The 26955-nt window shown below is 44.4% G+C and overlaps 1 protein-coding gene across 8 annotated transcripts in view; it reads right to left on the reverse strand.

Moving 5' to 3' along the window:
* The window catches only part of MEGF11 (multiple EGF like domains 11), an 815865-nt gene that overhangs the window by 240624 nt on the left and 548286 nt on the right, over positions 1–26955 (reverse strand). For all 8 annotated transcript variants that reach the window (XM_073568888.1, XM_073568889.1, XM_073568884.1 and 5 more), the window contains one exon: positions 11605–11817. In XM_073568888.1, coding sequence (XP_073424989.1) covers positions 11605–11817 — 213 coding nt within the window. The remainder of the gene's footprint in view (positions 1–11604; positions 11818–26955) is intronic.

Consider the following 26955-nt stretch of genomic DNA (forward strand, 5'->3'; position numbering starts at 1 on the left):
GTCCATCCTGAGCCGCCCCTCTCGGTACCGGCTACCGTGGTACTCGAACCCCTGGGCCTGCTCCTAACGGTCCCTGTATAGGGGTCGGTTCCACCTGGCAGCTCGCCCGGGGTCCCTCGGTGCCACGGTCCAGAGGATCCACTCTCGGAGTTCCCGCTCCTGACCACCCGCGCTAACAGTATCACAATAAGTGAAATGAGGATGGTAAAAACAGCCAATCCTCAAAACACTTTTTATGACACCTTTCAAAGTTTAAGGCGCATTGTGTGTACAGCGCAGTGTGTGTAGGCGGTGCCAAAAACATTAATCAAACTTTGTTATGGTGAACCAGAAATTTAAATTTATTTTTAACCCAAAAAATTATAAAAAACTTTATTTTTTTCTGCATTTGGGGTCAGATGGTTGCAAGTTGGGGGTGTGCTGTGAAGATGAACAGCTTATAGTCAATGAAGGTGTTCTAGGGGAAAGGGCAACAAAACTTGTGGGGGAAGGGAGTCCAGTTATGGGAATGGGAATGGGGATAGGAGGAGAGGACAGAGGTTCAGCTACAGTGCTGTTTGTCTCCTTAAACTGGCCTGCCTGGACCTACTTGGGCCCAATGCCCGCCTTGATTGTTGGCGCCGCCTGGAACTTTGGGCAAATAAGGAATGTGGGTCCCCCGTCTGCTGCTGTGGCTGCTGCTGTGCCTGCTGCTGTGTATGCTGCTGCTGCTGTGGCTGCTGCTGATGCTCTGTGATGGCGGTGGCAGTGCTTGTCCTTGCAGGAGGACTGGTGGCGGCAGTGATGGTCCAGGTTTGCAGAGTGGTGGTGGCAGGGCTACTACATGTTGGAGTGTTTGCGGCAGGACTATTCCACGTTTGAGGAGTGGTTACTGTGGCTGTGCTCCAAGCATGCATGGGGTGGCAGTGGTGCTCCAGACAGGAGCAGCGCTTGCCATGGTGGTGTCGGTGAAGTGACCAGCAGCACTCAGACTTGTGGTGGTGTAATGGTGGGTGTCCTGGCTTTGAATAGAGGTGTCCGTGCAGTGGTATGCAGCACAAGTCGGTAGTGAGGTGAAGCGAGTCAATGGTGGCACAGTAGGAAATGACACCACTGACTGCTGCCCGTACCGATTATGCTGCATAGCCTGCAAGAAAGCATTGTTGCAGGCCTGCAGCAACACTCAGCTGTTGCTCATGACTAAGGTGTTCCGCCATGCCCTATTTAATCTTACTAAAAAAATGGTGCGCTGGTCTGTTGAGGTCAGCCTCCAGACGGTCAAGGCGCTGTTCGACAGAATGGAAGCGGTGTTCCATGTGGTTAAAACCACGTTCCATGAGTGAAAAACCGCTTTCCACTCTGTCTCACAGCGACTTGAGGCTGGCATTAAAGGCCTTGCTCAAGTGCATAAACTCGGGCAAGACATTCCTGTCCAAGGCCCTCTGCCGCTGGCGGGTAGTACCCGCATAACCAGTGGCAGAGAACTGGGACAGGGGAACACCTGATGGACCAGCTTCCTGGTCACCAGCTGTCTGTGTGGCTGACCTGCAAGGTGCTTCCTGGCTGTCGGATGGCTGGGACGGGTCAGAGGACGTCTGATGAAGGACCGCTCCAGGGCCAGGATGCAGGGTGCTGCTCCAGATGCTGTGGAAGAAAGGAAAATCATTACTATCATGCCTTTACAAGAAGCATCAGCTGTGGATTAGAAAAACATAGATTAATAAAAATAAAAACCAAAAAATTATAATACTTACGATCTAGTGGCAAGGACCGGTCTTAGGAACTTCAACGCTTGATAGTAACGGTATCTTGTTCTTGTCCTTGACGCTGAACCACTGCAAACCTGGCCCTCAGCACAAACATCACTGTTGAAGCTGTCCTTGATCGAGCGCCAACATGTTCCGACTTTGTCCACTGTTGGAAAAACAAACAAACAACATTTAACAATTGTGTTTGATGCACGACATATGCTATCACTAAACCCAACAGTGCCATCACGAACAAGAGTCAATGCGGCACAAGACAGCAATACAATACCCAAAGCAGTCACTGTTGAGCCAGATGACACTGTTGGGTATCCTGCTAGAATATATCTAGCACGAAACCCAACAGTGCCATAAAGGACAATAGTCACTGCGGCACAAGACAGCAATACAATACCCAAAGCAGTCACTGTTGAGCCAGATGACACTGTTGGGTTTCCTGCTAGAATATATCTAGCACGAAACCCAACAGTGCCATCAAGGACAATAGTCACTGCGGCACAAGACAGCAATACAATACCCAAAGCAGTCACTGTTGAGCCAGATGACACTGTTGAGTTTCCTGCTAGAATATATCTAGCACGAAACCCAACAGTGCCATCAAGGACAATAGTCACTGCGGCATAACAGAGCAGGGAAATACTTACTAAGCGCCTTTTTGGAGGATGCAGTGGCGCTGTCCCAGCCATCCATCAACGCTGCAGCCACCTCATTCCATAGCCGCCAGTTCACCACATTGTCCTTGTACAGCCGGTCACGGCTGTCCCACAATGGGGCACGCTCCTGGACCAGGCGGATAAAGTGCTCATTATCCAGGTAGAAGTCTTCATCCCGTTGTGGAACCTAGACAAATCACATTCATTAGAATATTCGAATTTTGTGTGAATAAAAAGTTACAAAAAAGATCCAGAAAAGAGGACATATAGAAGATAAAAAATAAAGAACATTACAAATCATTTGATGCTTACATTCCATATCACCACCGGGACTTGGCTTGGCTGCTCATGCCGTTTGCCCTCACTAGTCGCGTCCGCTGAATATGATGATGTCTGAAAAAAAAAAACAACAAACGTTAGAGATTTTGAGAAGCAGCAGATATACTTACCAAACGCACGAAAATAATCACCTCACGGTCTGCTTGCGCCAGTTCCTGCAGGGATGGTGAATATTCCAATTCCGAAGACATACTGCATGTAACAATAATACAAACATTAGTACATATACAATTTAAAAGGACAGGCATACATTTTTTAGATGTAATAATACTCACATTCTTGCCGCTGAAGCTGGAATTGAAAATGGGGTCTTCTTTTGCAGTCTTTCTGCTCTCCAGGCTGTCTCTATAGTTATGGTACAGTGCTGGCAGACACCTCCTTTTATATAGACATGAAGTTTTTTTAGGTGGGGATTTTTATAACTAGTCTAACCAATGGCATGCGCAAAAAAAACGCATACATGCGCATGCCAATGCGCACGTATGTGCACCCATAGACCATAATGGTAATTTTTTGAGCAAAATGTGCGCATATGTGCTCATGCGTTTTTTTAAGCGGTTCGGCGGACCAAAAAATGCAACATGTAGCGTCTGGAAAGTAAGGACGCACACTGGAAAAAAACGCAGTGCACGAAAAACGCATACGTGCCCATGCCAACGTGCACGTATGCGCACCCATGTTAAATATAGGGGGAAAAAACGCATGTGCACGTATGTGCAAAAACGCAGCGCAAAAAAACGCAAATGTGAAACCAGCCTTAGGCTGAAGTCCTAATTTCTAGGTTGATGTGAATACCTCTCTTTAAAGCCTGAATTTATCAGTAGGTAGGATCCTGCTGCAATTAAAATCCACCACATGCTGGAGGACGGAGTGCTCGCTCAGAGAGCTAATATACAAATAACAAAACACTGACTGGCACTTCTAAGCTGCTGGCCATGCATGAATTGGCCAAATTATGCGCTAAGGGTCTAATTTTTTTCCTATTATCCAGAGCAGTATTGCTATTCATATTTCATATATTTCATGTTCACATGCTTTAGCACTACAGAGTGCAACTTATTTTGCTTATTGTATATGGAGGTGGCTACTCCTTGTATGCATCTGTTCACACTAGCTTGGAAGTGCCAGTCAGTCTTTTGTTATATAGGTGCTTCTCACAAAATTAGAATATCATGGGCTTCCATAACACCTCAGCAGTGCCACAGGCTGATCGCCGCATTGATGCAGTAATTGATGAAAAAGGAGCCCCGACCAAGTATTGAGTGCATTTACTGAACATACATTTCAGTAGGCCAAAATTTCGGATTTTAACCCCTTTCTGCCATCCGACGTACTATCCCGTCCACGGTACCCGGGCCCGTATGACCGGGGACGGGATAGTACGTCGGCGCGATCAGCGGCGCCCACGTGGTGAGCGCCGCTGATCGCGGCCGGGTGTCAGCTGATTATCACAGCTGATACCCGGCACAATGTGTCAGGGGCGGTCACGGACCGCCCCCGACACGTTAACCCCTTGCACACCGCGATCAAACACGATCGCGGTGTACCGGGGGTTAAAGGGAAGCATCGGCAGGGAGGGGGCTCCCTCCGTGCTTCCCTGAGCCCCCCACGGCAGCGCAATGTGCAGCGCTGCTGCGGGGGGCTCCCTTCCTCCAGGCCCCCGAATCCAAGATGGCGACGGGGGCCTTCGGGGGACTGCGGAAGCTGGCTTCCTCAGTGCCTGCAAAGCGCAGGCATGAGGAAGCCTTCTGCACTGCCTGTGTCAGATCGCTGATCTGTCACAGTGATCTGTGATGTGACAGATCAGCGATCTGTCACAGGACAGTGATGTCCCACCTGGGACTATTTAATAAAGTAAAAAAAAAATAAAAAAAAGTGTAAAAATAATTAAAAAAAAATCGCCAAATAAATTAGAAAAAAAAAAAAATATTCCCCCAATAAATCCATTTTTTGGAAATAATAAAAAAAAACAATAAAAGTACACGTTAGGTATCGCCGCGTCCGTAACGACCCGCCCTAAAAAACTGTCCCATTAGTTAACCCCTTTAGCGAACCCCTTAAAAAATAAAAATAAAAAACGAAGCAAAAAATAATGATTTATTATCATACCGCCAAACAAAAAGTGTAATAACGCGCGATCAAAAAGACGCATATAAATATCCATGGTACCGCTGAAAACGTCATCTTGTCCGGCAAAAAACGAGCTGCCACACAGCATCATCAGCGAAAAAATAAAAAAGTTATAGCTCGCTGAATAAAGCGATGCAAAAATAATTATTTTTTATATAAAATAGTTTTCATTGCATAAAACTGACAAAAACATAAAAAATGACCTAAATGAGGTATCGCTGTAACCGTACTGACGCGAAGAATAAAACCGCTTTATCAATTTTACCGCACGCGGAACGGTGTAAACGCACCCCCCCAAAAGAAATTCATGAAACGCTGGTTTTTGTTCATTCTGCGTCCCAAAAATCGGAATAAAAAGCGATCAAAAAATTTCACGTGCCCGAAAATGGTACCAATAAAAACGTCAACTCGTCCCGCAAAAAATAAGACCTCACGTGACTCGGTGGGTCAAAATACGGAAAAATTATAGCTCTCAATATGTGGTGAGGCAAAAACTATTTTTACAATAAAAAGCGTCTTTTAGCGTGCGACAGCCGCCAAACATAAAAACCGCCATAAATAGTAAATCAAACCCCCCGTTATCACCCCCTTAGTTAGGGAAAAATAATAAAATAAAAAAAATGTATTTATTTCCATTTTTCCATTAGGGTTAGGGCTAGGGTTAGGGCTAGGGGTGTGTTGGGGTAGGGTTAGGGTTAGGGCTAGGGTTAGGGTTAGGGGCATGTTGGGGTTCGGGTTGGAGTTAGAATTGGGGGTTTCCACTGTTTGGGCACATCAGGGGCTCTCCAAATGCAACATGGCGTCTGATCTCAATTCCAGCCAATTCTGAGTTGAAAAAGTCAAATGGTGCTCCTTCCCTTCCAAGCTCTGCTATGCGCCCAAACAGTGTTTTACCCCCACATGTAGGGTATCAGCCTACTCAGGACAAATTGCAAAACAATTTTTGGGGTCCAATTTCTCCTGTTACCCTTAGGAAAATAAAAAATTGGGGGCAAAAATATCATTTTTGTGGAAAAAAATGATTTTTTTATTTTCTCGTCCGAGTGTTATAAACTTCTGTGAAGCAATTGGGGGTTCAAAGTGCTCACCACACATCTAGATAAGTTCCGTGGGGGGTCTAGTGTCCAAAATGGGGTCACTTGTGGGGAGTTTCAATAGTTTAGGTACATCAGGGGCTCTCCAAACGCACATGACACCCGCAGACCATTCCATCAAAGTCTGCATTCCAAAACGTCACTGCTTCCCTTCCGAGCCCCGACGTGTGTCCATACAGCAGTTTTCTCCCACATATGGGGTGTCAGCGTACTCAGGACAAATTGGACAACAACTTTTGGGGTCCAATTTCTCCTGTTACCCTTGGGAAAATGAAAAAATTGGGGACTAATTGATCATGTTTGTGGAAAAAATACGATTTTTTTATTTTCATGCCCTGGCATTATAAACTTCTGTGAAGCCCTTGGGGGTTCAAAGTGCTCACCTCACATCTAGATACGTTCCTTAGTGGGTCTAGTTTTCAAAATGGGGTCATTTGTGGGGGGTTTCCACTGTTTAGGTACATTAGGGGCTCTCCAAAGGCAACATGACACCCGCAGACCATTCCATCAAAGTCTGCATTCCAAAACGTCACTACTTCCCTTCCGAGCCCCGACGTGTGCCCATACAGTAGTTTTCTCCCACATATGGGGTATCAGCATACTCAGGACAAATTGGACAACAACTTTTGCGGTCCAATTTCTCCTGGTACCCTTGGGAAAATAAAAAAATGGTGACTAAAAGATCATGTTTGTGGAAAAAATACGATTTTTTTATTTTCACGCCCGGGTGTTATAAACTTCTGTGAAGCACTGGGGGGGTCAAAGTGCTCACCACACATCTAGATAAGTTCCTTAGGGGGTCTAGTTTCCAAAATGGTGTCATTTGTGGGGGGGTTCCACTGTTTTGATACATCAGGAGTTTTCCAAACGCGACATGGTGTCCGATCTCAATTCCAGCCAAAAACGTCAAATGGCGCTGCTTCCCTTCCGAGCTCTGCCATGCGCCCAAATAGTGGTTTACCCCCACATGTGGGGTATCAGCGTACTCAGGACAAATTGCACAATAACTTTTAGGGTCCTGTTACCCTTGGAAAAATAAGAATTGAGGGTGAAAAGATCATTTTTGTGGAAAAAAATATGATTTTTTAATTGTATGGCTTTATGTTATAAACTTCTGTGAAGCCCATGGGGGTTCAAAGTTCTCACCACACATCTAGATAAGTTCCTTATGGGGTCTAGTTTCCAAAATGGTGTCATTTGTGGGGGGTTTCCACTGTTTTGGTACATCAGGGGTTTTCCAAACGCGACATCGTGTCCGATCTCAATTCCAGCCAAAAACGTCAAATGGCGCTGCTTCCCTTCCGAGCTCTGCCATGCGCCCAAATAGTGGTTTACCCCCACATATGGGGTATCAGCGTACTCAGGACAAATTGCACAATAACTTTTAGGGTCCTGTTACCCTTGGGAAAATAAAAATTGGGGTGAAAAGATCATTTTTGTGGAAAAAATATGATTTTTTAATTGTATGGCTTTACGTTATAAACTTCTGTGAAGCCCATGGGGGTTCAAAGTTCTCACCACACATCTAGATAAGTTCCTTAGGGGGTCTAGTTTCCAAAATGGGGTCACTTGTAGGGGGTTTCCACTGTTTAGGTACATCAGGGACTCTCCAAACGTGACATGGCGTCCAATCTGAATTCCAGCCAATTTTGCATTGAAAAAGTCAAACGGCGCTCTTTCCATTCTGAGCTCTGCCATGCGCCGAAACAGTCGTTCCCCCCACATATCAGGTATCTGCGTACTCAGGACAAATTGCACAATAACTTTTGCAGTTCAATTTCTCCTGTTACCCTTGGTAAAATAAAAAAAATTGAACCTGAAGTATTTTTTTTATGAAAAAAAGTTAGATGTTCATTTTTTTTTAAATATTCAAAAAAATTCCTGTGACGCACCTAAAGGGTTAATAAACTTCTTGAATGTGGTTTTGAGCACCTTAAGGGGTGCAGTTTTTAGAATGGTGTCACTTTTGGGTATTTTCTATCATATAGACCCCTCAAAGTGGCTTCAAATGTGATGTGGTCCTAAAAATAAAATGGTGTTGTAAAAATGAGAAAGCGCTGGTCAACTTTTAACCCTTATAACTTCCTAACAAAAAAAAATTTTGGTTCCAAAATTGTGCTGATGTAAAGTAAACATGTGGGAAATGTTAGTTATCAAGTTTTTTGTGTGCCGTATCTCTGTGATTTAAGGGCATAAAAATTCAAAGTTGGAAAATTGCGAAATTTTCAAAATTTTCGCCAAATTTCCATTTTTCTCACAAATAAACGCAAGTTATTTGAATGAAATTTTACCACTATCATGAAGTACAATATGTCACGAGAAAACAGTGTCAGAATCACCGGGATCCATGGAAGCGTTCCAGAGTTATGACCTCATAAAGGTACAGTGGTCAGAATTGTAAAAATTGGCCCGGTCATGAACGTGCAAACCACCCTTGGGGGTGAAGGGGTTAAAGGGAACCGATCAGCAGTTTTGGCCGATAAAAGATACGGTCACTGCCTTTCAGGGCTTATCGACAGCACTCTATAATGCTGTCGATAAGCCCCCGATACGACCTGAAAGATAAGAAAAATAAGTTTTATTATACTCACCCAGGGAGGCGGTCCGGTCCGATGGGTGTCGCAGGTCCGGCGCCTCTCATCTAATTGCAATGCCGCCCTCCTGCTTGCTTCATGGCTCCCCGGCATCACGCTCCTACGCAGGCGTACTTATCTGCCCAGTTGAGGGCAGAGCGAATTCCTGCAGTGCGCAGGCGCTGGGCCTCTCTGACCTTTCCCGGCACCTGCGCACTGCAGTACTTTGCTCTGCCCTCAACAGGGCAGATAAGTACGCCTGCGCAGGAGCGCTGTGAGGGGAGCTATGAACTATGAGGGCCGCATCGCAAGAAGGTTCTGGACCCGGACCTGCGACACCCATTGGACCGGACCGCCCCCCGGGTGCGAGAAAAAAAACGGATTACACATGGACCATGCGTGTGACTTACAAGAAATACGCACCGGTGTCCTTTAGAAAAGCTGGCAATTCAGTGGTATGGTATATTCTTGCATTTTTACTTTTAATTTTCTACAGGAGAACAAAGGCTTCGATTGGATTGGGAGTGAAATAAAGATGGAAAAAAATGTGTGTTTATTTATTTCATTAAAAGTCTTTATTTTTAATGTGTGTGTGTGTGTGTGTGTGTGTGTGTGTGTTTCTTTTAACCCTTTCAGGCTAGTGGATTAATAATGGATAGGTGTCTTATTGACACCTCTCCATTATTAACCAGGCGTAATGTCACCTTACAATAGCAAGGTGACATTAACCCTTTATTACTCCATATGCCAACCCCTACAGGGCAATGGGAAGAGAGAGGGTAAGTGCCAGAATTGGCGCATCTTACAGATGCGCCTTTCCTGGGGTGGCTGGTGGCAGATTTTTTTAGCCAGGTGGGCCCAAAAACAATGGTCCCTCTCTAGGCTATTAATTTCTGCCCTCAGTCACTGGCTTGCCCTCTCTGCGGAGAAAATTGGGTGGGAGCCCAGGCCCGTTTTTCCTGTGAATTAATCCTTTAATTTAACACCTACAGCTCCAAAATTTTACACACACACTACTAACGTTATTAGTGAGGGACATATATAAATCTAATGGATATGCAATGGTTTACTGTATGTATACCATGTCTCATATCCTGTCAGGTTCTGTAATGATTTTACAGAAGCCGACAATTGAATTATCGGCTATTCTGCTATCTACCTCGGTATGAAATATATATATATATATATATATATATAAATATATGTGTCTCACTGACACATATATATATATTTGAGGCCATGAATCCATTATATGTACATTTTGAAAGCCGGCGAGAAAATCTCGCTGTACCGTTGCCATATGGATGGCACATGGATGCTTAGATGCGAGAAAATCACATCCTCGCATTGCACATGGATGACATATGGATCACTGTTCAGGGAACATTTCTGCGATTATCGTCCATCGAAAACGGACCGTATTTTTATACGATAAGTGTGACTCCAGCCTTAGAAAGGTATTCACACTAGACACATAGGTTCCCAGCAGTTCTGAGACCGCCATGTCGTTGGCTGCTGAGCATGCATAAATTGGCCAAATTATGTGCTAAGCATCTCAATTTTTTCCTATTATCCAGAACAATAATGCTATTCATATTTCATATATTTCATATTTACATGCTTTAGCACTACAGAGTGCAACTTCTTTTGCTTATTGTATTTGAAGGTGGCCACTCCTAGTATGCACCTGTTCACACTTGCTTGGAAGTACCAGTCAGTCTTTTGTTATTTCCTGAGGCAATTGGTCACTCAGGATTTTATTTAGGGGTATCAGACTACAAAGGACTGAATATAAATGCACATCATAAATTTCAGTTTTATATTTTTTTAAACAATTAGGAAACCATATATGATTTCCTTTACACTTCACAAATACTTGCTACTTTGTGTTGGCATATCATCTAAAATCCCAATGAAATACATTTAAGTTTCTGGGTGTAATGTGAAAAAATGTGGAAAAAGTTCACAGAGAATGAATACTTTTTTAAGTCACTGTAGAAGACTTATTCATTATAGTCCATGTTGCTGTTCACACACCCAAGTCTTTATGTGGATCGAGAGCAGTCCGTAAAAAAAGACAGAGACATGTCTATTTTTGATCCAAGTCTCAGATAAGACTTGATACAAATGTATGGGTTTATGAAAATCACAGACAGCAAAAGGATGCCATCCGTGTGCAATCCTTGTGCTGTGCCTATTTAAAAGGAACCTGTTGCGTAAAAAATGCTAGTAACCTGCTGATATGGGGTTAATCTGCAGGTTAATAGCATTCTGTACCTGCTTGGCGCTCGCACTTAGAGCCCCGCAGCCGAGAGGAAATAAACTTTATTCCTCCCGACTGCCTCGGGCTTTCAGTCATAGGGGAGTAGCCAGGATGGCTTAAGTCATTGCTTAGTGTATAGTGCACAGCTTTAATGCTGCGCCGGCTGTCAGTCAGTCCCGAGGCGTGATTACAGCTGCCGCTCACTATGCCCAAAGTGGTAATGGAAGCTACATCTGCCCACCCCTATGATTGAAAGCCCGAGCCTGCTGGGAGGAATTAAGTTAATTTTCTCCCGGCAGCGGAGCTCTCAGTGCAGGCACCAAGCACCTTCAGAACGCTATTAACCTGCAGGTTAACCCCATATCTGCAGGTTAATAGCATTTTCTTACATGACCGGTTCCTTTTAACATTGTAATAAGTAGGAGAAGCTTTACATTTTTTTCTTAAGCATGTAAAAAATATTGATGAACTACTGATGAAAGAAACTGAAAACCTGACCAAACATTGATGAAAAACTGATCCAAAGCACCGATTAAAATCAAACTATTTTTTTTTGTGTATCACATAAATTACTGGTCATCTCAACGAGGCCTTAGTGACATCATATTGACATCCAGTCATTACATCTCCAGAGCTTTATCCATTTCTCCAAAAGAATTGAGCAATATCAATCGTCTTCCACATATAATGGTTTGAGCAATGAGTTTGGTATAAAGACTTTCCCTTTAGCACACTGCTGTACCTTCCGCACAAAGATATTTCATTGACAGGGTGAATTCTGTTCTCTACAAATTACAGGATACATACCCACGAGTATTGGTCAGATTACACGGGCAATTCTTGTTACACTTGAGTCCATAAAGTCCTTCGGCACACACCCGCTCCTCACAGAGGATGCCTTTAAAGCCTGGTTCACACAAACAGGCACCATTGATGTGGTAGCACTTGGCTCCATTCTGGCAGTCACATCTTTCAGCACACTGGTAACCATATGTACCAACGGGGCACTCCTCTTGGCACCTGTAGATCATAGAAATTAACAATATATTAGATGTCCCCCAATAATTTAAACAATTAATTAGCAGTTAAAAGGTTCTCAACATATTTCAGTTATAGAAAACCTGTATATGTTCTATTTATGCCTCAATCTATAAGCTCAGATGATATCATTAGACAGTTGTGAAAATTTTTGGGTGGCAAATTTTTCTAGGGTCTGCTGTAATTTACAAAACTGCAACTAGAAAATGGGGAAGTGTCACGTGCCCCGTCCTGTGTGACACGGCCAGCAGGCCGGTAACTAACACAACAGGACCCGGCATGTGTAATTGTCCAGTGTGACGTGGCCCGCAGGCCGGTAACTAATACAACCAGACACAGGGGATAGGGAAACATTTACAATGGTGGGCCCTGCAATAGGGAGACGGGGAAAGTGGAGACCTCCTGCACTCCCCTGAGTCAGTGTCTCTACACTCCTAACGTTCCCTAGGCCGGTTCCGCACCGGGCGCCGATCAGGAACCTAAAAACCCTGACTCACCCTGCACCTAAACCCTCACTAGTGAAGTGGACGGTGCAGAAACTAATCCCACCACTGCACTAAAACACACATAAGGAAAAGAGACAAAACAGGGAAACACCACTTAGCTTTGCTCTGTTGCTTATGCTCCCAGCAACAGAGCCCACCACCTGCGTGCATCTTTTCCTCCGACCGGATCCAACACCATAGTGCAACCTTTGAGCAAACAGAGTCCACCACCTGCGTGCAGCTGTCCAGAAACAGAGTCCAGCATGAGTCCAGCTTTCCAGCAAAAGAGTCCAGCATCTTGAGTCCAGCTTTCCAGCAACCGAGTCCAGCATCATGAGTGCAGCTCTACACCATAGCTGCCACTCCACCAAGCCATGCAAGAACTCCTTGCTGATACCATAGCTGCAACTCCACCAAGCCATGCCAGCCCTCCTCGCAGACACCATAGCTGCCACTCCAGGACTCTCATTGAGCTGCCCGGGACTCTCCTTCAGCCCCCTCCTTCACCCAGGCTTGCTTGTAACTGAGGACTATCACCAACACTGGTTACCACACCTGACACTCTTTATAGAGCAATCACACCTGTTTTATAATTACGTGCCCAAAACCAAAGGAATCAGAGTGCAGTGACCCTAATGGCCACCGGGGGGAAAACTAGAACTGAAACCACCACAGTGCGATGACCCTAATGGCCACCGGGGGGCAAAACCACCTTTAGCACAGCTAAAGGAAAAAAAAGGTTACTTGTGAATTTTCTCTGTCATATCCAACCTGGATCATGACAGTACCCTCCCCTTAATGAGGGGCCTCTGGACCCTCCAGACCACTCCTCATTAGGGAACCACCTACAGCGGGGATGCCAGGATCCAGAGTTCACCCAGCAAACCACCTGCACTTCAGGTTAATGACAAACGCACCGCTGGTATTGGCAATATAAGTTCTGGAGGCACCACACATCTCCAAAGCGCCAACCTGGGGAACGAGTTATGTATGTGCATGTTCGGTATGAGCTGGTAAGATTCCGCAACACACTTCTACAGGATGTTCTTTGGTGGCCACCCATACATGCTCGTTCATACAGGTCCGGACCTGAACGTTTTTTGCCACACATTTGTTTGTCATAATTCGGTGAACTCATTCTGGGATCGACAACAGAGGCATCCCCCTGTGTCAGCACACTCACACCCCCACTATTCACCAAGGGAACACCACCCTTCAACCCTTTACAACACGAGGTCTGCGCCTCCCAGGGCTGGCTAATGGCGAGGGTTGAGATTTGCCCCTACTCCCCCGCAGCATACCTGCTGCACACACCGGTGAGGGAGGGGCCTGGGATATGTAAGAAAAAATACACTCCCTAGTCGCCTTCCTCCACACGACTAGGAGGGGGCGGCTTCTTCGGTGGTATGGAAGATTTGGAGTGAGCCCCACGGACTATAACCCAGTCTGCTCACTACCGGGACGTACCCCTTCACTTCGGGGAACCCCAGACAGCATTATGGGGACACCAACTCCACCCACCTGTCTGGGTGCGTCTGCCTGTATGAGCAAGTCCCGCTCCCCAGCAGCGACTCTAGGGGGCTTCATTGCCAGCCGCTACTTGATTTTCCAGTTGAGTCATAGGGAAGGCCCCAGACCCTGATTACTGCTGCTGGAACTGCTTCAACACACCATGCAGCTCCTCACTCACCTAAGTGAGGGCCAGCAGCAATTGCTCACAGGTCTGAACAAGGCCCAAGGCTCACCAGAGAAAATGTATGGTTGGTGATAATGTCACGTGCCCCATCCTGTGTGACACAGCCAGCAGGCCGGTAACTAATACAACAGGACACGACACGTGTAATTGTCCAGGGTGATGTGGCCTGCAGGCTGGTAACTAATACAACCAGACACAGGGGATAGAAAAACATTTGCAATGGTGGGCCCTGCGATAGGGAAATGGGGAAAGTGGAGACCTCCTGCTCTCCCCTGAGTCAGTGTCTCTACACTCCTAACGTTCCCTAGGCCGGTTCCGCACCGGGCACCGATCAGGAACCTAAAAACCCTGACTCGCCCTGCACCTAAACCCTCACTAGTGAAGTGGACGTGCGGAAACTAATCCCACCACTGCACTAAAACACACAAAAGAGACAAAACAGGGAATCACCACTTAGCTTTCCTCTGTTGCTTACGCTCCCAGCAACAGAGCCCACCACCTGCGTGCATCTTTTCCTCCGACCGGATCCAACACCATAGTGCAGCCTTGGAGCAAACAGAGTCCACCACCTGCGTGCAGCTGTCCAGAAACAGAGTCCAGCATATGAGTCCAGCTTTCAAGCAAAAGATTCCAGCATCATGAGTGCAGCTCTACACCATAGCTGCCACTCCACCAAGCCATGCAAGAACTCCTTGCTGACACCATAGCTGCAACTCCACCAAGCCATGCCAGCCCTCCTCACAAACACCATAGCTGTCAGTCACTCCAGACTCTCATTGAGCTGCCCGGGACTCTCCTTCACCTCCATCCTTCACCCAGGCTTGCTTGTAACTGAGGACTATCACCAACACTGATTACCATACCTGACACTCTTTTATAGAGCAATCACACCTGTTTTATAATTACGTGCACAAAACCAAAGAAACCAGAGTGCAATGACCCTAATGGCCACCGGGGGGAAAACTAGAACCGAAACCTCCACAGTGCAATGACCCTAATGGCCACCGGGGGCAAAACAAAAAAAAAGGTTAGTTGTGAATTTTCTGTGTCATATCCAACCTGGAACATGACAGGTAGTTGGCAACAGGAAAAAACAAATGATTCCTTAGAAGTACTATACAGTGAAACCTGTTATAAATGACCACCCAAAATGAAGCAAAATATGATCTTCTGGACATGTAGTCTTAAATAAAGCACAAAATATAAGTGAATTTAAAATCTTTCAATTAGAAGATCATGACCCTGATTCATCATAGTGATTACACAAGAATTCTGATGTAAATTATTTTAAAAAGTCTCAAAATGTTTGCGCAACAATTTTGCAAATTTTGTAATGTTCACTCTAATTTTGCCTAGTTCTGCCAAAATGGGTGAAGCTGAGTTGAGACGGTAGGGCGCCGAGGGCATGATGCTACAGCTCGTCTAAGTCACGACAAACAGTTACAACAGGAGAAAGTTTTGTGGCGAGTCACAGGGAGGCGCACGCCACTTGTCAGACACTCCTGATACATTCAGAAGTGTGCATCCCTTGCTGAAGTAGAAGTGTCTGACTCCAGCATGCCCCTTCATCAAGAATGATATGAACAACACTGATCTTGAAGAATTATTAGGCCCAATTTGAAGGGACTGCTCACATTCCATTTTGCTTCTTTCATTGGATTTGCGTTCCATTTTTCAGGGAACTGTGTCGCTGTGCCAGTCTGAAAAAGCAGATCCCACTGGAATAAAGTCCAGTCTTTTTGAACTTCCTGTAAACTTCCAACATGAAGGGGCAAAACCTAGTGTGAATGGCACCTTAAACAGGTGGACTTTGGGATAGGCTTATCTGAATATAATGTATACAGTATGTGGGTTTATATCAACAAATTAAAGCAAAGATACTTTCAAGACTCTTAGTAAAGCCAAAAAATACGGTAATACCTGTGAACTTACTCTGAAGACCCTAATTTTATGACTTTGACATGCTGTATATTTTAAGTTTCTCAGGTTTATGAAGAAAATCTCAGACTCTCAACATTGTGTTTTGCTTCCTATAATGTAAAATTTTCAGCTTACAATACTCTTCAAAATGGCATCATGGATATAAAACGGGGAGAAATGTGGCCTACGCATTTGCATTAATTCTTCTTTCAGCTCTACATTATTGGCCAGATCATTCTATTAGAATACAACATTGAGTTCTGTATGGACAGCTCAATTTCATGGATGGCTCGGCTATGCTCTCTTCATTTCACACAATTCCATTAACACAACAGTTCTATCACAAATGCGAACAAGAATCATTTAAATACACACAACTTAACATCAATTAATGATCATGCGTCAGGATAAAAAAAGGTGATGATGATCATAATAAAACATGTGTGCATGTGCTTCCATACATAACGTCAATTACTTAAAAGACAGTGTGAACATCTGAATCAATATTTAAACCAAGTGGAAGGAGTGTTAGTAATTTATGTATCCACATGAGTTCCTTCTTATCAAGCAGAAAAGCAATCACCAATCCTCCTGATACAAATAACTCTGCTCATTCCCATATAAGATAATAAACCTTTTAAAGCTTCGCCATGTTCCACTAAGAACTTCAAACTGAAGTATTAAATCTAATTTTACAAAATAAGGGTACAACTAAGTCCACATGCACCACATTTGTTTAAACAAATTCACACAATTGTTCCATTCATCAGCAAAGATCAATGTGCTACCGCCAAAACAGGTAAATGGAACTGATTTTCATTTGCAAAAAATTTTATGATGGCTATGTACACATTCCATAGATTTTCTTCATTGTTTAATTGCCCCCTAAATGCAAAGTTAAGCAACTTTCTAAATAGTCTTCGTTAAAAAATGTCCACAATTTTTCTGCTTCAGAAGGGCAGAATGTCTTAGCTAGTTGAGTGCTTTGCAAAAAAAAAAAAAGATATAAATCAGATAGTACGCCAGATTAAAGGGGTTGTCCAATACTCAGACAACCTCTTCTAAATCAGCATATTTACCCCCCTGAAAATAATCACACTAAGGGCTCATTCTCACTTGCGATGAAATAGGATGAATGCAATTCGGAAAAAAAATTGGATTGCATTCGGATCAATGTTGAGTTCACAGCCAATGAACTCACTTCACCTGACGTCAGCTTGAGCACCGTCAGTTAGTTGACATGAGTTCATTGTCTGTGAACTTCCAGGATCTTTCTGACGGCACCGCGAGCATGAGAACTTTCTCACACTCGTGGTGATGTCAGTCAGGTCATAGAAGTTCATGGCGAGATACTGAGCAGCGGTAGTAGAAGCTGCTCAATTTCTCTGATGGTTAGCAGACTGTATAGTTGCATCCTGCAACCAAGCAGTCTGCCATCTAGATGTAGCAGAGCTAGACCCATCGTGGAAGAAATGGATTATCATCTTCATGGTGAACAGGTGAGGAATATTGTTGCTCATTACTTTAATTCTCTTGCAGAGAACAATGGTGTCACTGGAATGGGCAATGCATTAAGTATGGTTTAATTAAGATTGATTAAAGAAGTCTGTGCCATTCTTTCAATTAAAGGACTTTATTTTGTGTGTGTGTGTTTTTATACAAAATCACTATGAGGTTATTAATGGGGGCATCTTATAGATACCTCTTCATTACTAACCTCTGGGCTTGATGTTTCCTGACAATACAAAGGTGACATCAACCCCCTCACCCCCAACTATCACCCCACTTGCAACCGCATCAGGGCAAGTGGGAAGAGAGAGGCTAAGTGCCAGAATTGGCACATCTCATGAATGCGCCTCTTCTGGGGCGGCTGTGAGCTGATGTTTTTATCCTGGGGGGCAATATCCATGACCCCTTCCTAGGCTATTAATGTCAGTGTGCAGCTGTCTGCCTAGCTGGTTATTAACCCCTTTACCCCTGAAGGTGGTTTGAACGTTAATGAAAAGGCCAATTTTTACAATTCTGACCACTGTCACTTTATGAGGTAATAAATCTGGACTGCTTCAACGGATCCTGGTGATTCTGAGAATATTATTTTGTGAAATATTGTACTTCACGATAGTGCTAAAATTTCTTCGATACGACTTGCGTTTATTTGTGAAAAAAATAGAAACTTGGCGAAAATTTTGCAATTTTCCAATTTTGAATTTTCATGCCCTTAAATCACAGAGATATGTCACACAAAATGCTTAATAGTTTACATTTCCCACATGTCTGCTTTACATCAGCAAAATTTTGGAACCAAAATTTACTTTTGTTAGGAAGTTATAGGGGTTAAAAGTTGACCAGTGATTTCCCATTTTTACCACAAAATTTACAAAACAATTTTTTTAGGGACCACATCACAGTTGAAGTCCCTTTGAGCAGTCTATATGATAGAAGATACCCAAAAGTGGAAAGAATCTAAAACTGCACCCCTCAAGTTGCTCAAAACCACATTCAAGGAGAAATTGCACCATACATGTTGTTGTGCAATTTCTCCTGAGCATGCCAATACCCAATATGAGCGTGAAAACTAATGTTTGGGCGCACGGCAGGACTTGAAAGGGAAGAAGCATCATTTGTCTTTTTTAATGTAAAATTTCCTGAAATCATTAGCGGACGTCATGTTCCATTTGGAGAGCCACTGATGTGCCTAAACAGTGATAACCCCTCCACAAGTGACCCCATTTTGGAAAATAGACCCCTTAAGGAATGTATTTAGATGCGTGGTGAGCACTTTGAACCCCCCGGGTTTTTCATAGATGGTTATAATGTTGAGCCATGAAAATAAAAAAAAAAAAAATCACACTTTTCCCACAAAAATGTTATTTTGACCCCAAATTGTGCATTTTCATAAGGGTAACAGGAAAAATTGCACCATACAATTTGTTGTGCAATTTCTCCTGAGTATGCCAATATCCCATATGTGGGGGAATACTACTTTTGAGGCACAGTGCAAAACTCAGAAAGGAAGAGGTGAAATGTTGGAGTTCAGATTTTACTGGAATGGTTTGAGGATGCCATGTCACATTAGCAGAGCCCCTGAGATGCCAGATCGACAGAACCCCCTGTTATGAATGAGTCACCGTAGGAGGCAAAAACAGAAATGCTAGCTAAGTCCAGAAAAACCAGAGAAGTTGGCAGCTATCGGATTGCAGACCCCTGAACCTATCAACAACAACTAGCAGTAGCCGTGGGGGGTTCCTACGATGCCCTAGACCCCTCGATCACAGCCGGAGAACTGCCTAGCCTAAAGACAGAAAGGGAAATCTAAACTGCCCCAGAGCAGACCCCAAAGCAATAGGCAGCCCCCAACATATAATGACGGTGAAGCAAGAAGAAAAAACACTAACACAGATAGAAAGATAGACTGAGCAAATGATGGGGCCCAAGCTAACTAGATAGGACAGGATAGGAAGGCTGCTGTCTGCAATCCACGAAAAACCCTATCAAAATAAGAGCCAACAGACTGACAGGGAAAAAGGCCCTGAAGACGCTAGGCTTCAAAAAGACTATGTCAGTACTCAGGTATTTTCTGAAGACAGCGCAAACCGACAAAAAGGAATTCAGCTCACCCCAGCAGGGAATAGCAGAATCCAGAAAAGCAAGGCAAACTAAAACCAAAACACAAATGCAAAAAGGCAAAGCAGAAAACTTAGCTTTTGAGGAGCAGGAATCAGACTGGTCTCCTAGAATTCCACAGAGAAATCACCAGCGAGGCAGAAGGGCGTCGGCTGCCTTTTATCCAGTCAGAGATCCCCGTTGCCCAGTCATCCTCTCCCAGCTTGGTAATCAGCCTCACTACCTTCCTTCACCAGAAGAGGGAGTTCAGCAGACCTCAATGGTGAAGGGGAAAATGAACTCATAACAGTACCTCCCCCTTGAGGAGGGGTCACCAAACCCTCATCCACGCCACCAGGGCGATCAGGGTGAGCTCGATGAAAGGCACGCACCAATCTTTTGGCATGAATATCAGAGGCAGAGACCCAGGAATTATCCTCCTGACCATAACCCTTCCACTTAACCAAATACTGGAGTCTCCGTCTAGCCAGACGGGAATGGAGTATCTTCTCTACCTCATATTCCATGTTACCTTCAACCAATACAGGGTCCGGAATTACCACCCCAGGAACTACTGGTTCAACAAACCTCTTCAACAAGGACTCATGAAACACATTATGGATTTTAAATGTGACAGGAAGAGCCAACCGAAAAGAGACCGGATTAATGATCTCCAAAATCTTGTAAGGCCCAATAAATCTAGGCTTAAACTTAGGAGAAGCTACCTTCATAGCGATATTTTTTGATGATAACCAAACCATATCACCAACCTTAAACTGGGGACCAATGGTCCTATGTCGGTTGGAAAACCGCTGGGCCTTTTCCTGGGAGAGAGATAACTTATCCACCACTTGGTCCCAGATCTGGTGCATTCTCTCCACCACAGTGTCAACACCTGGGCAGGCAGAGGGCTCCACCTGCCCTGAAGAAAATCGAGGATGAAACACAAAGTTACAAAAAAAAGGTGACATCAAAGTGGCAGAACTAGCTCTATTATTTAAAGCAAATTCGGCCAAGGGCAAAAATGAAACCCAATCATCCTGATCAGCGGAAATAAAACATCTCAAATACGACTCCAAGGTCTGGTTTGTTCTCTCCGTCTGCCCATTGGTCAGAGGGTGAAACACAGAGGAGAAGGACAACTGAATTCCCAGCTTGGAACAGAACGTCCTCCAAAATCTAGACACAAACTGAACTCCTCTGTCAGATACAATGTTCTCAGGAATCCCGTGCAAGCGAACCACCTGTTGCAAAAACAGGGTCACCAACTCAGAAGAAGATGGCAACTTAGGGAGTGGTACAAGATGAACCATCTTAGAGAACCTATCACAAATCACCCAAAAAACAGTCATTCTCTGAGAGACAGGCATATCAGAGATGAAATCCATTGAAATATGGGTCCATGGCCTCCTGGGGACCGGCAAAGGCATCAACAACCCACTAGAGCGAGAACAAGGTTTAGACCGGGAGCAAGTCCCACAGGACTGCACAAAATTCCTGACATCACGAGACAAGGCGGGCCACCAAAAAGACTGAATCACCAGATCTCTAGTGCCAAAAATACCTGGATGACCAGCCAATGCAGAGCAATGAACTTCAGACATCACTTTCTTCTTCCACTGGTCAGGAACATACAACTTTCCACTGGGACAACGCTCAGGTTTGTCCTCCTGGAACTCTTCCAGAGCACGTCTCAAATGGCAGAAAGAACTACCCCTTCACCTAAGATGGTACCAGGCTTGGTCACCACAGGAGAATCAGCAAAGAAGCTCCTAGAAAGAGCGTCAGCCTTGACATTCTTAGTGCCAGGAAGAAAAGAGACCACAAAATCAAAACGTGTAAAAAACAAGGCCCATCTAGCCTGTCTAGGGTTCAAGTGTTTGGCCGACTCCAGGTAAATCAAATTCTTGTGGTCAGTGAGGAACACGACTTGATGATTAGCTCCCTCCAACCAATGTCTCCACTCCTCAAATGCCCATTTCATGGCCAACAGTTCCCGATTCCCCACATCATAGTTACGTTCAGATGGGGAGAACTTTCGGGAAAAGAAAGCACAGGGATTCATTTTAGATGTTACAGGATCCTTTTGGGACAAAACAGCTCCTGCACCAATCTCAGAAGCGTCCACCTCTACCTGGAACGGGAGTGAGACATCAGGTTGCCGCAAAACCGGGGCAGAAGTGAATCTTCGCTTCAGCTCCTGAAAGGAAGAAACAGCCTCCGGAGACCAATTCAACACATCAGCACCCTTCTAAGTCAGATCACTCAATGGCTTGGCAATACTAGAAAATGTTGCTATAAATTTCTGATAAAAATTAGCAAAACCCAAAAACTTCTGAAGGGCCATCAAAGAAGTGGGCTGAACCCAATCATAAATGGCCTGTACCTTGGCCGGATCCATTTCAATAGTTGACGGAGACAAAATAAATCCCAAAAATGAAATCCTCTGTACCCCAAAAAGGCATTTCGATCCTTTGACATACAGGGAATTCTCCCTCAAGATCCGGAACACCGTCCGAACATGTTCCACCTGAGAATCCCAATCCTTGGAGAAGATCAAAGTATCATCCAGATAGATAATCAAAAATTTATCCACAAAGTCTCGGAAAATGTCGTTCATGAAGCACTGGTAGACAGAAGGGGCATTAGTGAGCCCAAAAGGCATCACAGGTACTCAAAATGTCCCTCTGGAGTATTAAACGCCGTCTTCCATTCATCCCCATGCTTAATGCGGATAAGATTATACGACCCCCTGAGGTCAAGCTTGGTAAACCAGCAAGCACTTTTAACTCTGGAGAATAGATCCGAAATCAGGGGTAACGGATACTGATATTTAATAGTAATTTTGTTGAGGGCACGATAATCAATACAAGGCCTTAATGAACCATCCTTTTTGGCCACGAAAAAAAACCCAGCACCTAATGCTGAAGAGGATGGTCTAATATGACCCTTCTCCAACGCCTCCTTAATATAGGATCGCATAGCCTCGTGCTCGGGTACAGATAAATTGAAGAGCCGACCCTTGGGAAATTTACACCCCGGGCTCAGTTCAATTGCACAGTCATAACTCCTATGAGGAGGCAAAGACACAGACTCATTCTCACTAAATACATCATAAAAGTCCGCCAAATAGTCAGGAACAACATGCGACTGAGGAGAGGTGGAAAAAACCGGAGCCTCACTAAGGGCACACCGACAACCCCACCGCACCACAGACACAGATTTCCAGTCCAAAACTGGATTATGAATTTGCAACCAGGGAAACCCCAGAACAATGGTATCATGCAAATTATGCAACACCAAAAATCTGCAACTTTCTTGATGGTTTGGGGCGACCCGCATTACCACCTGGGTCCAAAACTGAGGTTTATTTTTCGACAAAGGAGTAGCATCAATCCCACCCAAAGGGATAGGCGTCCGCAGAGGTGTCATAGGAAATCCACAACGTTTAGCAAAATCCAAGTCCATTAGGTTCAGGGCTGCTCCCGAATCCACAAAAGCCTTGACGGAAAATGTGGACAGGGAGCAGATCAGAGTAATTGCCAGAAGAAACTTAGGTTGAACACCACCCACAGAAAACGTGTGTGCAAAACGTTTTTCTCATTTAGGACAGACAGAAATAATATGCGAGGCATCTCCACAAAAAAAACACAGCTTATTACGCTTTCTGAACTCCTGACGTTGCTCTCTGGACAAAACTCTATCACATTGCATAGGTTCAGACAGTTGTTCAACAGGTGGCCACACCTCTCGTGCAGTCCTGCGTTCACGTAAACGCCGATCAACCTGAATGGCTAATGACATAGAATCATCCAGACCAGAGGGAACAGGAAATCCCACCATAGTATCTTTTACGGCTTCTGACAAACCCTTCCGAAAGAGAGCTGCCAAGGCATTATCTTTCCAGGCAGTAAGGACCGCCCACTTTTGGAATTTTTGACAGTACAATTCTGCAGAATCTCAACCCTGGCTCAATGCCAACAGGGTCTTTTCAGCCTGATCAATAGCATTAGGTTCGTCATACAACAACCCCAAGGCTTTAAAAAATGCGTTCACATTAGTCAGACTAGGATCATCAGGTTTCAAAGAAAACGCCCAATCCTGGGGATCGCCACGCAGCAAAGAGATGATAATTTTAACCTGCTGCGTGGAGCTCCCTGACGAGTTAGGCTTCAAGGCAAAAAATAATTTACAATTATTTTTGAAATTCAAAAATTTAGACCGATCCCCAAAAAACACATCAGGAGTAGGGATCTTTGGTTCAGCAGCATGTGAATGAGCAAGGTAGGCGGAAATACCCCGCACTTCCGCAGCGAGCTGCTCCACATGATCAGACAATTGCTTTATCTCCATTGAGAGAAAAAAAATTCCCCCTACGGCCTCAGAGATATAGAGGAAAAAATATACACACTTTTTTTTTTTTTTTTTATTCTTTCCTGCTATTGAGTACCCTAGGATCTGCGTAAGGCTGGTGATTCTGTTATGAATGAGTCACCGTAGGAGGCAAAAACAGAAATGCTAGCTAAGTCCAGAAAAAACAGAGAAGTTGGCAGCTATCGGATTGCAGACCTCTGAACCTATCAATAACAACTAGCAGTAGCCGTGGGGGGTTCCTACGATGCCCTAGACCCCTCGATCACAGCCGGAGAACTGCCTAGCCTAAAGACAGAAAGGGAAATCTAAACTGCCCCAGAGCAGATCCCAAAGCAATAGGCAGCCCCCAACATATAATGACAGTGAAGCAAGAAGAAAAAACACTAACACAGATAGAAAGATATACTGAGCAAATGATGGGGCCCAAGCTAACTAGATAGGGTTTTTCGCGGATTACAGACAGCAGCCTTCCTATCCTGTCCTATCAAAATAAGAGCCAACAGACTGACAGGGAAAAAGGCCCTGAAGACGCTAGGCTTCAAAAAGACTATGTCAGTACTCAGGTATTTTCTGACAGCGCAAACCGACAAAAAGGAATTCAGCTCACCCCAGCAGGGAATGGCAGAATCCAGAAAAGCAAGGCAAACTAAAAACAAAATACAAATGCAAAAAGGTAAAGCAGAAAACTTAGCTTTTGAGGAGCAGGAATCAGACTGGTCTCCTAGAATTCCACAGAGAAATCATCAGCGAGGCAGAAGGGCGTCGGCTGCCTTATATCCAGTCAGAGATCCCCATCGCCCAGTCATCCTCTCCCAGCTCAGGTGCTTGGTAATCAACCTCACTACCTTCCTTCACCAGAAGAAGGAGTTCATCAGACCTCAATGGTGAAGGGGAAAATGAGCTCATAACACCCCTCTCTCTGTTGGAGTCCCCCAAGGCTCTGTTCTAGGACCCCTACTCTTCTCAATCTATACACTTGGCCTGGGGCAACTCATAAAGTCCCATGGATTCCATTACCACCTTTATGGCGATGATACTCAGATCTACCTCTCTGGCCCAGACGTCACCTCTCTGCTGTCCAAAATCCTGGAGTGTCTATCAGCCATATCCTCCTTCTTCTCCTCCCTCTTCCTCAAACTGAATGTGGACAAATCTGAACTGATCATCTTTCCCCCATTTCAAAGACCTTCCTTACCTGACCTATCTATAACAATTGACGTCATCACGCTTTCCCCCGTACCGGAGGTCCGCTGCCTCAGAGTAACTCTTGACTCTGCCCTGTCCTTCAAACCGCACATCCAAGCTCTCTCCACTTCCTGCCGCCTCCAGCTCAAAAATATTTCCAGAATCTGTCCCTTGACCAACCCTCACTCTACTAAAATGCTTGTGCATGCCCTCATCATCTCCCGTCTCAACTACTGCAATATCCTTTTCTGTGGCCTCCCTGCTAACACCCTCGCACCTCTCCAGTCCATCCTTAACTCTGCTGCCCGACTAATTCATCTCTCTCCTCGCTACTCCTCCGCTTCTCCCCTCTGCAAATCTCTTCACTGGCTCCCACTACCTCAGCGTATTCAATTCAAATTACTAATACTGACCTACAAGGCCATCTATAACCTGTCTCCCCCATATGTCTCTGAAATAATCTCCCGATACCTTCCCTCAGGTAATCTCCGATCCTCCCAAGACCTCCTTCTCTCCTCCACACTTATTCGCTCCTCACCCAACCGCCTCCAAGACTTCTCCCGAATAGCCCCCATCTTCTGGAATTCTTTGCCCCAACACTTCCGGCTATCAACCACACTCGGATCTTTCAGACGGAACCTGAAAACCCATCTCTTCAAGAAAGCCTACAGCCTGCAATGATCCCCACTGCCCCCTCACCACTACTGGAGCTGCTGCCTCACCATCACTGGAGCTGCTGCTACCCCCCAAACTACTGTCTCCTTCCCCATCATCCTGTAGAAGGTAAGCCCAAAAGGGCAGGGTCCTCTCTCCCCTCTATATCAGTCTGTGATTGTTAGTTTGTTTACTGTAAGTGACATCTGTAATTTGTATGTAACCCCTTCTCATGTACAGCACCATGGAATCAATGGCGCTATATAAATAAATAATAATAATAATAATATGTGAACTCATTTTACAAACTACACTCCCCAATGAATTCATCTGGGGTGCAGTGATCATATTGACACCACAAATGCCTCACAGAATTTTATACCACTGATAGGTGATGAAAGAATAGCCTGAAGTTTATAATTTTCCTAATGGCTAAAAGCAATTTTTTTTTACAATAAACTGAGGTCCATTTTTTCCTGAGTGCGCCATTTTTTCCTGGTCACACAGTAGAAGCGCCACTGCAGTGAGAAACGGCTGTCGTCCATTCCACTCCTGCGCCCATCCTTCCGACGACGATGTTTTAAAGTATTGGAGTAAAGAAGTTTGTTAACCGGTGAGTGCCATCCGTTTCTTTCAAGTTTTGTATCTATTGTGGCTATTTTCTTTGGAGTGGCACCCCGGCTCACGGAGCACTTACTGCTGTATATATGCCTGCAGTTTCAGTTCACACAATACCTGTGCATTGAGTGTGCTTCCCAGCTGTGCGGATTTATACTTTGTTGGAGATATTTTATAGAAAAAAAAATTACGGTATTTTTGCATCGCTTTACTCTGAGATCTATAACTTTTTTTATTTTTCTGATGATGATGCTGTATGGCAGCTTGTTTTTTGAGGGACAAGATGGCGTTTTCAGTGGTAACATGTTTATTTATATCTGTCTTTTTTATTGCGTTTTATTCCACTTTTTGTTCGGCGTTATGATGGTAAAGCATTGTTTTTTAATTTTTTTATGGTATTCACTAAAGGGGCTAACTAGAGGGACAAATTAATAGGTCAGGTCGTTGCGGACGCAGCAATACCAAATATGTGTACTTTTATTGTTTTTTGTTTTTCATAAAAATATTTATTTATAGATACAATATCTTTTGATTTTTGAATTATTATTTTTTAATATTTTTACAATTATTGTAAAAAAAATTAAC

This window comes from Dendrobates tinctorius, unplaced genomic scaffold (genome assembly GCF_039654945.1).
Source record: "Dendrobates tinctorius isolate UK_male_01 unplaced genomic scaffold, ASM3965494v1 ptg000022l, whole genome shotgun sequence".
Classification (NCBI taxonomy): Eukaryota; Metazoa; Chordata; class Amphibia; order Anura; family Dendrobatidae; genus Dendrobates; species Dendrobates tinctorius.